General features: G+C 39.9%; 1 protein-coding gene and 1 long non-coding RNA gene across 5 annotated transcripts in view; one reads left to right on the top strand and one right to left on the bottom strand.

Moving 5' to 3' along the window:
- wwp1 (WW domain containing E3 ubiquitin protein ligase 1) overlaps positions 1–16,710 on the top strand; it is a 91,016-nt gene that overhangs the window by 70,131 nt on the left and 4,175 nt on the right. For all 4 annotated transcript variants that reach the window (XM_084703106.1, XM_084703105.1, XM_084703103.1 and 1 more), the window contains 7 exons: positions 11,068–11,227; positions 12,085–12,218; positions 14,123–14,263; positions 14,714–14,834; positions 15,168–15,272; positions 16,307–16,403; positions 16,517–16,589. In XM_084703106.1, coding sequence (XP_084559232.1) covers positions 11,068–11,227; positions 12,085–12,218; positions 14,123–14,263; positions 14,714–14,834; positions 15,168–15,272; positions 16,307–16,403; positions 16,517–16,589 — 831 coding nt within the window. The remainder of the gene's footprint in view (positions 1–11,067; positions 11,228–12,084; positions 12,219–14,122; positions 14,264–14,713; positions 14,835–15,167; positions 15,273–16,306; positions 16,404–16,516; positions 16,590–16,710) is intronic.
- On the bottom strand, positions 12,302–14,842 carry LOC146276197 (uncharacterized). Its single transcript, XR_014766322.1, has 3 exons — positions 14,699–14,842; positions 13,169–14,235; positions 12,302–13,080 (listed from the first exon to the last, which is right to left on the bottom strand). It is a non-coding gene; the product is annotated as an uncharacterized LOC146276197 (long non-coding RNA).

Raw genomic sequence — 16,710 nt, 5'->3', positions numbered from 1 at the left:
GTGGAGAAGCTGGATTGTGATAAGAGCAAGCTAGCGTAGGTGCTGTTGCTAGCCAAACTTCACTGAATGTGCCGGAAATTAAAAACGTTTCTTTTGACATAAAGTTTAGCCTGTGGCATTGAAGACAGCGACACACCACACAAGCTTGAGTTGAAATAGAATAATTAATGTGACATTAATTACTGTACATGCCAGTCTTGAATTGCTTAAATGTATGATGCTGCTAGTACACAAGGTGCGATAAAATACTTGCTGTGCAACAGTCTTAGCATATCTATGCACGTCGTATCTATGCGTCGTTGCTAACGTGTGCTGACATTGTGATGTAGGCTAGCACTGAGTTCCCTTTGTGCACAAAAGACACTTTTTGCCACAAAAACGTTGTAACCTCCTTAGCTGTGCAACGGAACGTAAATACATTTGTGACACCAATGGATGCAATGCTATGTAGTCCAAATATCGACGGATCCTTAGGAGTGGGAAAAGATTAATAATAATAATATATGTGAGAGAACAATGATTGTGCTCGCTGAAGTTGTGAGCACACCCACTAATAATACTACAAATTATTACTATTATTAATAATAATTAGGGCTGTCAAGCGATTAAAATATTTAATCACGATTAATCGCATTATTTCATGATTAATTGCGACTAATCACAATTAACTGCAAAATTATTCAATCTGTTTGATCTGTTAAAATTGTACCCTAATAAAAGTTTTTTTGTGGAAATAACATTAAAGGCGCGATTGATTGAAGAACCGATTTACCTTGTCACAGTTGAATAACGACAGTTCTGTAGGCACGTAAACTAGTTTAGCTTGCTAACGCAAGAGCATAGATAGAATGTAGTTTATTGGCAAAGGGGCTAACGTATCATTTCATGATCCTGACTGTGTTTCATTCGAACAAATTACCCGTGTTATATGTAAATCTACACTTCACGATGCATGTTTGTCCAGATCTTTGTCCGGTTATTTTTCAGCAAGATACTTAGAGCTAGATAACTGAAGCTCAGTTGAATCACGATATAGTTTGCATAGCTGTAATGTTCTACCCACCTAAGTCAATCCAGTTTGCTTCTACAACAGAAGTGGAAACAACTAACGTTATCATTTCAAATGATATCTACACAATCTGTTGAAACCAGTGTTGTGTAGACACAATAGATTTATTTGCACGTTTTTATTTCAATTCTCCCCCATTCGGTGTTTCAGTGAGTACTGTTGGCCGCGTTGCGTTTTTGCTCCGCAGCTTCAGTCATTGAAACCCAACCAATCAGCGCGCAGCATATCTAAATATTAATGAGCATACCATAAAAGGAGAAAAGCCAGTGTTTTTTCCGGGGAAAATTTCCAAGGATCTATCAAGGGGCATAGAACAGCACCCGGGCCAATTTCAGCCCAACCAATGTTACATACCCAATTCGGACACCTTAAGAAACAATGTAAAATACCCCAAAAACCCAGTCAATCACCCCTTTAAAAGGGTGTACTTTACTTCAGATAGGCCTAACTAGATGATAATGTCCATATAACAAGTTTAGATGGAACACTACTTAAATTGTAAGAGAGTTTTATTCACTCACAAACTATACTGCTGTATAATAAACGTCCACAAAATTAGATTTTCCGGAATATGAAATACATTTAAAACATGTTGTCTCATAGCCTATTACGATATCCTGCTCCATAATATTCAAATCTCACTCAAACATACGTCATATACCTAAGCAACCACAGATTGACCTTAATATTGAACAATAAAGTTTATATCTTGTTGAACCCAGTCAACTGCTCGCTTCTTTTCCAAGTACATATTTACATTTTAGGTTCCTATATGTTTATTGTATGCACCTTCCAGCCAAAGCAAATTCCTTGTCTGTGCAAACTTTCATGGCGAATAAATCCCATTCTGATTCTGAATGACTGCCTGACACATAAGTAGGGGCCAAGCAGCAGCAAAGCTACTGTGGCACCTATTGTTTTTGTTAGTTTTATTATTAGGGGCCAAGCAGCGAAGCTGCGAGGCACCTATTGTAATTGTTAGTTTTATTATTATTATGCATAGCGATTGGTGCAAAGTTTTGAAATTTGGCACATTGATTTGGAACGGTCTCCTGATTATTGCCAGCAAAGTTTCATGTCGATCCGTGAAGCTCTATAGCGCCACCAAGGCGTCAAAGTTGGAGGTGCATTTACGCCCACAACTTTTGAACTGTGAGACTGTTTTTCTTAATTGAGGTATCATTGGATTCCTTGGAGGCAGACGATTCGATTGACGTCGTTGTCGTCATGATGGTTTTTACGTCATTTATATTTTAAGAAATGCCAACTTTTTCGAACTAGTCCTAGGCCGGTGCTCCGATTTTCATGAAAATTGCAACAGATCATCTGCAGACAATGCCGACAAAAAGTTATCAAAAATATATCGATGAGCCAAATCGTTCACGAGTAACGCGCAAACGATTTTGACAAATCGGACGCCAAAGCGGACGTGAGGCCTTGACTCTGCGACGGTTTAATGTATGGAGACGAAACTTTGATAATGTCATCACGAGCATGTCATGTAATCATCTTCCTAACCCTAACCCTAATCATAATGGTAATGATAACGTTTCATTGTCAGGGGATTTATAGTCAAGAAGGAGCGGAGTTATTGTGCTTTGTAGATATAACCCTGCTACATGTAGCCAGTGCATTTTGTCTCAAAATGACATGAATGTTTTTTATGAAAAGTTTTGCTTTGCTGCTTTAGCTACTGAATTTCCATATCGAATAATGCTTGGCCTTTTGATTGCTGCTTGCAGCTATATTTAGGGGCCAAGCAGCAGCGAAGCTGCTGTGGCACCTATTGTAACTGTTAGTTTTATTATTATTATTAATATTATACTTAGGACTAGGAGTCTATGGCAGCCCATAGAACCGATTGGTGCGAAGTTTTGAAATTTGGCACAGTGATTTGGAACGGTCTCCTGATTATCGTCACCAAGTTTCATGTCCATCCCTGAAGCACTATAGCGCCACCAAGGCGTGAAAGTTGGAGGTGCGTTTACGCCCACAACTTTTGAACCGTGAGACCGTTTTTCTTAATTGAGGTATCATTGGATTCCTTGGATGCAGACGATTCGATTGAACCCTGTGACGTCATTGTCGTCATGATGGTTTTTACGTCATTTGTATTTTAAGAAATGCCAACTTTTTGAACTCCTCCTAGGCCGTTAATCTGATTTTCATGAAAATCGCAACAGATCATCTTCAGACCATGCCGACAAAAAGTTATCAAAATTGTATTGATGAGTCAAACCGTTCACGAGTAACGCGCAAACCATTTAGACAAAGAGCACGCCTAAGCGGACGTGAGGCCTTGTCTCTGTGACGGTTTACCGTATGGAGTCGAAACTTTGGAAATGTCATCACGGGCATGTAATGTAATCATCTTCCTACTACAATCACCTTGATATGTCAAAATATGACTGAATTACAGCTGTTTATTCTTGGGTCAAATCTGACAAAGCTCGCCGCGGGAGTAACGGCTTCCTGTTTTTTATAATGTTACCGAACACAGCATTTTCCAGCAGTGAGAATAGCTCACAGGGATATGACGTGCTGCTTTGGAACACAAGGTCGTAGGATCGAATCCAGCCACAGTCGTCGAGCATGTCGTGACACTGGATTATCTGTTTAGCGAAACCAGGTATGCCACTGTAGCTGTCTATTAGTATAATCGTATTAGTAACAGTAACATTTCATTGTCATGGGATTTATAGTCGAGAAGAAGTGGATTTATTGTGCTTTGTAGATACAACGCTGCTACATCTAGCCAGTGCATTTTGTCTCAAAATGACATGACTGTTTTATGATTTGTTTCTTTAGCTACTGAATTTCCATATTGAATGCTGCTTGGCCCCTTCATTGCTGCTTGCAGCTATATTTATTATTATTATACTTAGGACTAGGAGTCTCTGGCAGCCCATAGACCCGATTGGTGTGGAGGTTTGAAATTTGGCACACTGATTTGGAACTGTCTCCTGATTATTGTCACCAAGCTTCATGTTGATCCCTGAAGCACTATAGCGCCACCAAGGGGTCATAGTTGAAGGTGTGTTTACGTCCACGACTTTTGAACCGTAAGACCGTTTTTCTTAATTGAGGTGTCTTTGGATTCCTTGGATGCAGACGATTCGAATAAACCCTGTGACGTCATTGTCGTCATGATGGTTTTTCCGTCATTTGTACTGTACGAAAAGCTAACTTTTTCGAACTCCTCCTAGGGGGTTGCTCCGATTTTCATGAAAATCGTAACAGATCATTTTCAGACCATGCTGACAAAAAGTTATCAAAATTGTATCGATAAGTCAAACCGTTCATGAATAACGCGCAAACAATTTCGACATAGAGGACACAAAAGCGGACGTGAGGCCTTGACTCTGTGACGGTTTACCGTATGGAGTCAAAACTTTGGAAATGTCATCACGAGCATGTAATCTAATAATCTTCTTACCACAATAACCTTGATATGTCAAAATATGACTGAATTACAGCTGTTAATACTTGGGTCAAATCTGACAAAGCTCGCCACGGGAGAAACGGCTTCCTTTTTTTTAAATTATGTAACGAACATTGCATTTCCCATCAACGAGAATAGCTTACTGGGATAAGACATGTTGCTTTGAAACGCAAGGTTGTAGGATCGAATCCATTTGGAACGGTCTCCTGATCATTGTCACAAAGTTTCATGTCGATCCCTGAGGCACTATAGCGCCACCATGGGGTCAAAGTTGGAAGTGTGTTTACGCCCATAACTTTAGAACTGTGAGTAACCGAACACAGCATTTCCCAGCAGTGAGAATAGCTCACTGGTATAAGACAGGCTCCTTTAAAACGCAAGGTCATGGGATCGAATCCAGCCACAGTCATCAAGCAAGTCTTGATACCCGATCATCTGTTTAGCAAAGCCAGGTATGCCTTAGTTGCTGTCTAGCAGTTTAATCAGAATGGTAACTATAATGGTTCATTTTCAGGGCATTTATACTCAAGAAGAGTCAGATTTATTGTGCTTTGTAGATATAACAGAATATACCTCTAGCCAGCGCATTTTGTCTCAAAGTGACATATTTACCTAACACATCGGCTCATCGTTACAAAACTCGGAATACGTGTTTTGCGCAATGCCATGAAGGTAAAAGTTTTGGGGTAGCGCCACCAAGTTGCCGAAGAGTATAATGCGATTTTTAAAAAGCAAATATTTTATTACAAGGTTTGCTTTGCTTCTTTAGCTACTGAATTTCCATATCGAATGCTGCTTGGCCCCTTCATTGCTGCTTGCAGCTATATTTTAGTACTATATTTGTGATTAACAGTTAAATGATTAATACGAGTTGCTATGAATAACGGTGCCATCTAGGGCTGTCCCCGACTAAGGAACTTGGTCAACCAAGACTCGACTAAACACTTATGAAAATCAACTAATCGAAATTTGAAATGTTTTTTTTCTTCTATAAATGTCACAATGTTTTTCATCAAACCATTTTGTATGATGTTTTACCTCACTGTTTTAAGAGATAATCTGAAAGGAATATATACGTAAGAAGGCATATTGAGACATATCGAGATTACGTAGAAGACGAGTGGGGAACAGTGCAACAGAGAAAGATTTTGTTGTTGGAGATGAAAATGTAATTTGATTTGGATGTGATATTTTTAACCTAGATTATTCAAGTTGTAACCTTCAGTTAATGAACCTGCAATCTTGCTTAGCACAATTTAGCACATCCAAAGCCGACATAATTGTTGAAAGCGTCTCTCAAAAATAAAAAACTAGGCTGTTGTTCCACAATACAATGTAGATGATTAGACCTACAGTAGCACAGCATAAATAGACATAGCCTAAAACTTTTGTTCCCGGAACATATAAATCCTAGGCCTATATGCTACACATTGTAAAATAATGATCCGATGGCCAACTTACGGTTTTCAAGTGGTAGGCTACATTCGACGTTGAACTATGGAATATAAACCGTTGTTGGCAGAGTGTGCATTCAACATGTTTTGATTCACCCAGTTCTTTGATCAATTGCCTCCATACCAAAGATGTATTTGCCATTTTGCGTAAAGGATTAATAACACCAATTGTAGCCTAGTTTGGTAGAGTTTAGGCTAGGGTTGCCACCTTCAATAAAATAAGGGACGCCTGCCGCGGGGGGGGGGGGGTGCACTCAGTCTCTCTCTATCACAACTCAAGTGGTCATATCGTTATAGCTGAATACACAGCTATGACGATAATAAACAACAAAGATTGACAGTGAGACCACAAAAAATAGGAGGAACTTGTGAGATGTGAACCATATTTCATTCACTTATTAAATTAACAGATCCATGACTTATTAACTTTAAATTAAACAAAAGCTTTGATACTCAAAAAAGGTATATTGGGAAATATATACATAGTGCAGGAGACTTGCAAAGGATCTTCCATGAACATTATTAAAAACGATAACATCAGTGGACCAGAAGTAGTAGTGTGCAGTATTGGAGCATGTCAAGCCTACTTCCTTTTATAAGTGTACTTATTACGGGGGGCGGGGGGCAAGCAGCTCCAGATACTCTCCGCCAACAGACCCGCCCTCATCTGACTCTGATTGGCGTAACTCTGAAACAAACCGATCAAACCAACGATGGCAGCGAGTATTACCCAATCAGGGGTAGAATAGGACGAGTCTTCACAGAATGCGGGTGGGATGATTTGCATGGGATGCTGCAATGAAGACAACTCTGAAAATACGGGACAAAACCCGTTCCGTATGGATTCAAAACGGGACGCGCTATTTCATTCTCAAATACCCAGACGCTCTCATGTTACCCCGCTCCTCATCTCTCTCCACTGGCTACCCATCACGGCCCGCATCAAGACCCTGGTACTGACTTTCCGAGCAGTGAACGGGACTGCACCCAACTACATCAAGTCTCTCCTGCAGCCTTACACCCCCACCCGCCACCTACGGTCTTTTTCAGACAACCGCCTGGTGGTCCCACCGCTCAAAACTGCCCGGTCCCAACACAAACTCTTTTCCTGTCTGGCCCCCCAGTGGTGGAATGAACTCCCCACCTCCATCAGAGACACTGACTGTCTCTCCACCTTCAAGAAAAGGCTCAAGCACTTGTTCCGGGAGTACAACGGTACTTAGGAATGGTTTGCTGGTCCCAATGTTAGTTTCATCAAGGATCACAATGACTCTTAGAGACTTGTTGCTCTTGTTTAGGGCTGTAACAACGAATTGATTAAATCGATTAAAATTGTTTATTAAAAGCGTTGGCAACGAATTTCATTATCTAATTGTTATGTCGCGTGATTATTACACCACTCAATAAGTCGCGGAGATGTTTGAGTATAAAAAAAAAAGTTTAGTTGAGCTTGGAGCAAAGCGGAGGAAAGACCATCGGAGAGACGTTGTTGCGTAACGTTGTTCTGAAACACATGGCGGAGAAATCAGTACGACCTTAGTCATCCAAGGGGTGGGAACATTTCACACTAAATACGTTGAAAAGGTGTGTTAATTGACCGAGGTGAATTGAGTTTCATATTCAACATTAGTCTCACATTCGGAAGTTGCTACTTTGCAGCATTACGCTACAGACCGGGAGAAAACTACCCATTCCATTTTGAAAAATGTACTTTTATAATATTTTTATGAATATAAAACCTCAGACAGACACCAGAGTATCTTAACAATGTCTGGCATACTTCCACAGCCTTTACTATTTCAATTAAGTTTCAAATAAAATTATAGAAAATCACTAATCTTTGAAAATACCTTAATCCTCGCAAATCTTAACTTTTTTCAAAATGGTGTCAAAAAAAATCATATACATACACCAGATTATTCTAATAAAGTCTGGACTACTTCCACAACCTTTCAATTTTCAAAAATGTTTTAAACAATACTCAAATAAATTGCTAATCTCTGAAAATAGCATTAAGTCCACGCTAATATTAATAACCTTTTCAAAATTGTGTAGTTGTTTGTGCACATTCTGAAGATGTTTTGCACTGTGAATTTGCACTGTCAGTTCTGTTTGTGAATAAAGGTTTGGAAATTAATGCTTTTTTTTGTTGATCCGATTAATCGAAAAAAGAATCGACAGATTAATCGATTACTAAAATAATCGTTAGTTGCAGCCCTACTCTTGTTGATTAGTGGTAACTGATTTAAATTGTTGTACTCGCTGTGATTTTTTTTTTTTTTTTTACTGTTGCTTGCTTTTTTACAGGTACACTTGCACTTATAGCGATTCATGTTGTTTAATTGTAACTTGTTTAACTACATGCTCTTATGGTTCTTCCCTTTGGTACTTATTTTGGTTGTTCACAATATGAGCTTCATGTTTTGGCTACCCGCAATGTTTTTGGGGCTATCTTGTTGTTATTAACAGTGACCAATGCACTTTGTAAAGCTCTCTCTTGGAAGTCGCTTTTGATAAAAGTTGAAGTTCAATTCCCGGCCGGTGCACATGACGTTGTGTCCTTGGGCAAGGCACTTCACCCTACTTGCCTCGGGGAGAATGTCCCTGCACTTACTGTAAATCGCTTTGGATAAGAGCGTCTGCTAAATGTAATGTAATGCTAAATAAAAGAAGAAATGTAAATACGGGAGAATTCTGTATTTTAAAGGACGGGTGGCAACCATAGTTTAGGTTAACAGCTACAATTGTGCTCATGTTCCGTGTGCAAAAAAACAAAACAAAATGCAGATTAACAAAAGGGAAAACGCTAACACCGGCAGCTCGACAAAAAAAAAAAATTTAGTCAACCAAGAGCATATCGACCAAACAATAGACTAGTCGACAGAGTGGGGACTAGCCTGACGTTGTCATACTCATAATTCTAGTCAGAATATGAGTATGAAAGCGCTCTGTTGGGCTGTGAGTATGGGGCATGTTTCAACCGAACCCGAAAAAAATGCCTCTATGCTAATTTGGATAGACTTACACCCAATCAGAGCAACGTAATATGTTGTTTGTTGAAAACAAATTCAACCCAAGCGTTCTTTGGTGACGTGGTTGATTACGTTACTGTTGATCATCTGTCCATCATCGTATAAAGCCCGCCCTGACAATACTTTTTCCCAAAAATAGCGACCCCAGACCCAATTTCCCGACCACATTTTTTTGTGGGCGGGGCTAAATTGAGCTGGCAGCCAGGCTAGGTGGGGACAGCCCTAGTGCCATCAATTGTCTTCTTATGAAGTACTTACCAATGAACTGAATTAGAATACAATTATGAGTCATTAGCAAACTGTTAAATAAACATTAAATTGTTGCTAACTAAACTAACCTTCATCTGGGTGATCACAGGGATATGTGAATATTTAATCTGCTGGTTGCATATGTCAGATTTATTGCTTTACTAGTTAGGCAGAGAAAAGCTGTTGCTATCAAACATTGTCTACTTGATCAACTGAGCCTTTACTGGTGAAGGGGTAGATAAAATAGGCCAATAGATGGAAGGTTTGCGACATGATATCATGCACTCTTGTAAAAGTATTTTTTTGAATTTTTAAAATACAAAAATACAGTAGTTCATTTTGATACATGGTGTACCGTATTTTTCACAAAATAAGCCGCATTTTGGGAGCGCCAGCATGGGAGCTTTGTGTTTGTAAATTGTAGTATAGGCCGCACCGGAATATAGGCCGCACTTTAAAGGGAACAACGATACCGTAGCGCCGGCTAATGTTGAGCGGTACAATGCTCACAACTGTTTATTTACCCAGAAACACTTTACTATTGGACAGCTTGGATAGCCATCTAACTAGACAACATTCCCAATCAGGGTGAACACTCAAATTATCTAAACTACAGACCATAGCATTACATATATCAAAACAGAACAAACACAACAATAGTAATCCAAACAATACTTATTTAACTAAGCTAATGCCCTTAACTTCTTAGCTTTTCAGCAGACGCGTCTGTGTCTTATTGTCCACACGACCATATCAAATTATATCTAAAACGAACCTACAAAGAGCTTGGTTACACTACCGAAGTTAAGTTAGCCTTTATTATTATGTCGTTAGCGATGCAAGCGTTAGTTTGCTATCTGTATATAACATTTTACTGGGTCTTGCAGCTGTTTGATTTACTGAAATTATTATGAAATGTTATGTTCTACTAGCCATTTGCCTACTTCAGCAAGTCACTGTATTTCCAAGCCCTGATAGTGTAACCGAGACGACACAGTAGAAATAATTCCTGTTTCAAGTAATAAGCTCCTGTTCAAGTGTTGAGCATTAAATTAGCTGCACGGTCTGTAGAGATCTTGGGACGAAGCCACTTTTTTGTTCTAAAACCGGGCTATAAGCCGCTTCGAAATATAAGCCGTACAACCACATGAAAACTGTAAAATCGGGGTACAAGCCGCAGCTTTATTTCCGAAAAATACGGTAGTTGCTGTATTTTGTAGTTTTTGATGCACTTAAAATCAAGGTATGTGGTATCATATTTTAAAATACATTTTGATGTATCTTTGCCCATCCCGGTGTCACCAACATCTTACTCACTGATGGCATCATAGGCACTGTCCCCTATCTATAATTCCAGGAATCTGTGTGTGTGTGCCACCAACTTACTCACGGGCATAATCTATAGTTCACTGACATCTTAATCACCGACTCCATCATGGGCACTGTGCACTAGTAATAATATATAATAATAATAATAATGTATATGTGAGACGTATATGTGGGGGTCAGAGCTGAGCGGTTAGGGAATCGGGCTACCAATCAGAAGGTTGTTGGTTCGATTCCCAGCTGTTCCAAATTACGTTGTGTCCCTGGGCAAGGCACTTCACCCTACTGACCTTGGGTGATTGTCCCTGTACTTACTGTAAGTCGCTCTGAATAAGAGTGTCTGCTAATTGTAAATGTAGCAATAGTGTGCCTTGCTCATGGCAAGCACACTGATTAGATCAGTGCTTAACTTTGTTTACCCATCCCTTCCATTCTGTCTCTCTCCCTTTCCCATTGCCTTCTCCTCCTCTTCTCCCTCTTTGATCTTTATTCCAGGGAGTGGTTCTTTCTGCTGTCCCATGAGGTGCTTAACCCAATGTACTGTCTATTTGAGTATGCCGGCAAGAGTAACTACTGTCTGCAAATCAATCCCGCCTCCACCATCAACCCTGACCACCTGTCCTACTTCTGCTTCATAGGACGCTTCATTGCCATGGTACAAGCAAAAACGCACACTCCAAGACAAACTGCTTCAACACATTGTGTAGCATTTTCTGTATCTTACTATCTCTTTGCACGAATATCTCTGTCCAGGGTCGGACTACATTGGTACCCGAGATTCTAATATCAAGATTTATATATGATTTTGTATTTTATCCTTCCCTGCTCCAAATATTAAAAGGTTCTAGTGTTATGACTCACATCTATGATTGGACCTCACTATAAACTCAGACGCTAGTTAAGGGACATAAATCGACCTTACTGTCATATACACACACAACAGTATGTATGGGCCTCAGTGTTTCCCAGATAATGTGATTATCTGTGGCGGTAGGCATAGCCAAATGTTGTGAAGATTAGGGGCTCAGTCCAAAAAGATGTGAGTGTAGATAGGGACTTCAACAAGTAATGCGAGCGTGCATTAGTTTTTTGAGCTTTACGTAATATAAACTTTACGTTGGACTCATATTGTTATATTTGCCGAATGTATTTAACTATGAATATAATTATATTTAACTTGAATGTATCAGTTTTTGACACATTTGTTCAGAGAATTATGATAGGCCTACTAACTGTTCATATACTCTGGATTGATTCTCCTGCCGTCTTCTCAGAGGCAAAAAGCTATTAGTCTCGCGCATTGATTCAGAGCACGCACAATCAGAGGTGGCTATTCACAGACAGGTCTGTTGTAGTGAGAGAGAGAACGCGACTGGGACAAGAAGGGGCTGAGCGCATCAATGTTCTGCACGCAGCTCTACAATGAAATACCTTTTTTGCCATTTTAAACAAAAGTGGAAAACACTGGAGCTTAACAGTGGAGTCACAAGTACCATCCATTTCATTTGACAGGCGCTGTTTCACGGCAAGTTCATCGACACAGGCTTCTCTCTGCCTTTTTACAAGCGAATGCTCAACAAGAAGCTTATCCTCAAAGACCTGGAGTCCATTGACCCTGAGTTCTACAATTCTCTCATCTGGATCAGGTTAGCATCTCCTCCTTTCTCTGATCACTTCTGGTTTATACTCCTGTTCTTAATGGTCTATCTATATGAACTCTAAAACTGTGTTTAATAATTTGTTAATAGTTTAATTTAATTTGCACATCCTTTTCCATTTTTATTAGAGATCCAAATGACACATGCAAATATTTACTCACCTAGAGATGTTGCATTTGAGGCTCTGTAGACACAACCACAACCCTGAATGACAGTAGACTAGGTTTTACTGGTTTAACCTCCTAGAGGAAGGATCTCAATATGTACATTTACATTTAGTCATTTAGCAGATGCTTTTATCCAAAGGGACATAGAAGAAAAGCTTTACAAAAGGTGCATAGGTCAATGATCATAAACAATTACATATGACAGACAGCCCCAAAACCAATGTGGGTAGCCAAAACAGGAAGCATACATTGTGAAAAGCAAATAAAAGTCAATGGGTAGAACCAGAACAGCTTGTAGTTAAACAAATTAAAATTAAACAACATGATCCTCGAAAGTGCTAGAGTGTACCTGGAGGAAAGCAAGCTACAATAATATAATTCACAGTGACTACTAGTAGATAAATCAGTTACAACTAACCAACAAGTGCAACAAGTACCTCAATAAGTGCCATTGTGTTCCTGGAGGAAATAAACATCTGATCTGATCCAACAAATCTTTCTTAAGTACCATTGTACTCCCGGAACAAGGGCGTCTTTAGCCTTTTCTTGAAGGTGGAGAGACAGTCAGTATCTCTGATGGAGGTGGGGAAATGATTCCACCATTGGGGGGCCAGACAGGAGAAGAGCTTGGTTTGGGAGCAGGCGCTCTTGAGAGGTGGGACCTCGAAAGTGCTAGAGTGTACCTGGAGGAAAGCAAGCTACAATAATATAATTCACAGTGACTACAAGTAGTTAAATCAGTTACAACTAACCAACAAGTGCAACAAGTACCTCAATAAGTGCCATTGTGTTCCTGGAGGAAATAAACATCTGATCTGATCCAACAAATCTTTCTGGAGGTGGGGAAATGATTCCACCATTGGGGGGCCAGACAGGAGAAGAGCTTGGTTTGGGAGCAAGCGCTCTTGAGAGGTGGGACCACCAGATGTTTGTCAGAAGAGGACCGTAGGTGGCAGGTGGGGGTGTAAGGCTGGACAAGAGACTGGACGTAGTGAGGTGCAGTCCCGTTCACCGCTCGGAAGGTACCAGGGTCTTGAATCTGATGCGGGCCGTGATGGGTAGCCAGTGGAGGGAGATGAAGAGCGGGGTAACATGGGAGCATATGGGTAGGTTGAAGATCAGACGGGCTGCTGTGTTCTGAATCCTCTGGAGAGGGCGGGTTGCGCATGATGGGAGATCGGCGAGAAGCGAGTTGCAGTAGTCCAACTTGGAAAGGACAAGTGCTTGGACTAGCAGCTTGTTAAACATTAAACTTCCTTGAACAAAAATGAGATCATTTGGTCCACACCCCTTTTAGCTTGAACCCCAGACCTTAGTACGTTGGATCTGCCCCCTAATGTGAGAGCAAAAAAATAATAAACAACACAAAGGAATTGCTATGTAGTTAAATGGTATTTAGTGTTAGCAGTATTGGTTATTACAAAATTGTTGAACCAATAAATGACTGGGGAGGGACATAAGCAGGGAATGTATGTTGTAAAAGGGACAACTGAAGGTTGTTACCAAAACAAGATGTTACATGTACAATGTGAACATTGTACATGTACCAAGTTTCACTTCTAATAACTTGTATGTATAAATCATAATAAGGTACATAGCAATGCATATGTAACTACAATGTTGTTACTTAAGGGACTGCTTGTGCATGTAACCTTGATCTTAAGTATTGCATAAAGAACATTGACCCTGATCTAAGAAGTGACTCTTGTGGTTTTCCTTGTCAAGGGACAACAACATAGAGGAGTGCGGTCTCGAAATGTACTTCTCAGTGGACATGGAGATCCTGGGTAAGATCACCTCCCATGACTTGAAGCCTGACGGCACCAATGTCTTGGTCACTGAGGAGAACAAAGAGGAGTACATTGGGTGAGAATAACGCTTTAAATTGATTTAATTGCTATTTTTATCATTTTTAACACAATATTTACATCATATGTAGAAGTCGAATGTTATTGTTAACAGTCAATGTTGAATTATTACCCCTATTAACCCTTTCCCTGAACTGGAGAATTTGTATTTATACTTGAGTATTTGGCTTAAAGCTTATATGCAGTTAAAATAATCACTGGCAAACATTTGTGCAGTAGTGTAGGATAAGGAAACATTTTACAAACTGTACATTAATAAGTTAATAGGAAAACACTGAACATGTGCATTGCAGCCTTTTTTGGTTCTGGCCAGAGCGGAAAAACATTGGGGAAAATCTATGACGTTTGTTGTGTTTGAGTCACCCCAGCTCTAATAAGAACTGTGATTGAATACTCCTAGTGCGTAACTGTATTGAATGTTTGAGATACTGACTGCAACTGTTTGCAGGCTGATGGCAGAGTGGAGATTCTCTCGTGGGGTGGAAGGCCAGACCAAGGCCTTCCTAGATGGATTTAACGAGGTGGTGCCTCTCCAATGGCTCCAGTACTTTGATGAGAAGGAACTGGAGGTATAAGAAGAACACTAAATTTAGTAGTACCAGTAGCCATAGAACACACCAAACCCCCTACCTGCAAGCTCATAGGAATCAAATCTTGAAAAATCTCATAGAAATAATGAATAATCTCAGATTAATTAGCAAGATTTTGGAGAATACAAATACAAAATGCTTCAGCCAGTATTAGTTGTAAACTAACATGATATGTAGCAATTTGTTGTTTGAAACAAATATGGCATGGAATCATGAGGATTGTTCCCCCTATATTTAGAGAATATTGTGGGTAGTTATCAACAGTTATTAATGTTTTTGTCTATCCATCCTCCCTACATGTGTGCCTTCCAGGTGATGCTGTGTGGCATGCAAGAGGTAGATCTGCAGGATTGGCAGAGAAACACTGTGTATCGCCATTACACCCGGAACAGCAAGCAGATCATCTGGTTCTGGCAGGTAGGCAACCCCCTCAACACATACACACAAACAAATCTATTGCCCACTAGGGCTGTCAACAAATATTCTAAATTTGAATATATATTCGAATAGTGGTTAAAAACCGAATTTCGAATATGAAAATTAATAATTGAATGTTAAAAAAAAACATCCACATCGGTCTGCTTTGCGGGTGGGTGCGCGCCTCAGCGTCACTGCTGATAATTGACTTGCGTGTAAAATGGCAGAAAGTGCAGAAACCAGCTTGACCGCAGCAGAGAAAGTGATTGTAACCCCAAAAAATCTAAAGAGTAGAGAATATTTCGGATTTTGGTCAGTTGATGGTAAACCTGTTGAGCCTACAGCTAAAGTTGTGTGTAAACTATGTAAACTGGAGTTAGCTTACCATTCAACAGCTAGCAACTTGAGGCTACATCTCCATGTTTACCACAGCACAGCTCGCTTGGAGCGTTCAATGTCGGTTCTATACTGTAAAACTTTAATGTTAATAGTATTTGTTTCAAACACTAAATGAATCCTGCCACATTTGGGACTAGAATCGCGACTTTAAATTGCTTGCTCAGAACTCAGCATGTGTTTATTGTTGTCGTTCATTTTACACCACTATGCGCAGAGAGCGCGACGGTGCGGGAGAGAGAAAGAAAGAGTTTGTGTGTGCGAGCGAGAGACCAAGGTCTGCGGTCTTGGCAATTAGTTCATTAACTTTTTTTGTGTAGGTAATTTGTCAAATATGTTTAAACTTAAATACATTTGGCCTACCTACAGTATACAAGTAGTTGTGTTTCGTTGTATTAATTTGTCCTGTTATTGACGTACTTAATACGCAACCACATTTTTGAGCAATTTTGACAGCCCTAATGCCCACACTGTTTGTTAACCAACACTGAACATTTAGCTAAATGAATGCTAGAACTGAAATTGATAACTTTTGCCTTTGATTTTGTAGTGTTTGTGTGAAACCTCTGCTTTTGTGGTTCTACAGTATGACAAGATGTCATCACATTAAGTGTTTCTGTCTTCTGTCTCCCCTGCAGTTGGTTAAGGAAGTGGACAACGAGGTTCGTCTGCGCCTCATGCAGTTTGTCACGGGAACTTGCAGACTGCCTCTAGGGGGCTTTGCTGAACTCATGGGTGAGTAACACACAAACACACTATACATTGTAAGCATACTTCCAATTGGTCTTCCAATGGGACAAGTATTTATAGTTATAAATGTTCAGATATAACTGTCTTTCCTCCTGTAGGAAGTAATGGACCTCAGAAGTTTTGCATTGAGAAGGTGGGAAAAGACACATGGCTTCCTCGAAGCCACACTTGGTCAGTGTCTTTTTTTCCTTCGTCTTTCTTTAGTAAACGCCTTGTCAATCATTTCAGCCCTGGACTGAGTTCTCCCTTCAAATTATGATGTGGAATAACTCCTTACTATGTGATGCTCATT

This window comes from Hypomesus nipponensis, chromosome 8 (assembly GCF_054491055.1).
Source record: "Hypomesus nipponensis isolate SF chromosome 8, ASM5449105v1, whole genome shotgun sequence".
NCBI classification, from domain to species: Eukaryota; Metazoa; Chordata; class Actinopteri; order Osmeriformes; family Osmeridae; genus Hypomesus; species Hypomesus nipponensis.
The sequence above is the reverse complement of the archived record's forward strand: the minus strand, read 5'-3'. Positions and strand labels throughout refer to the sequence as shown.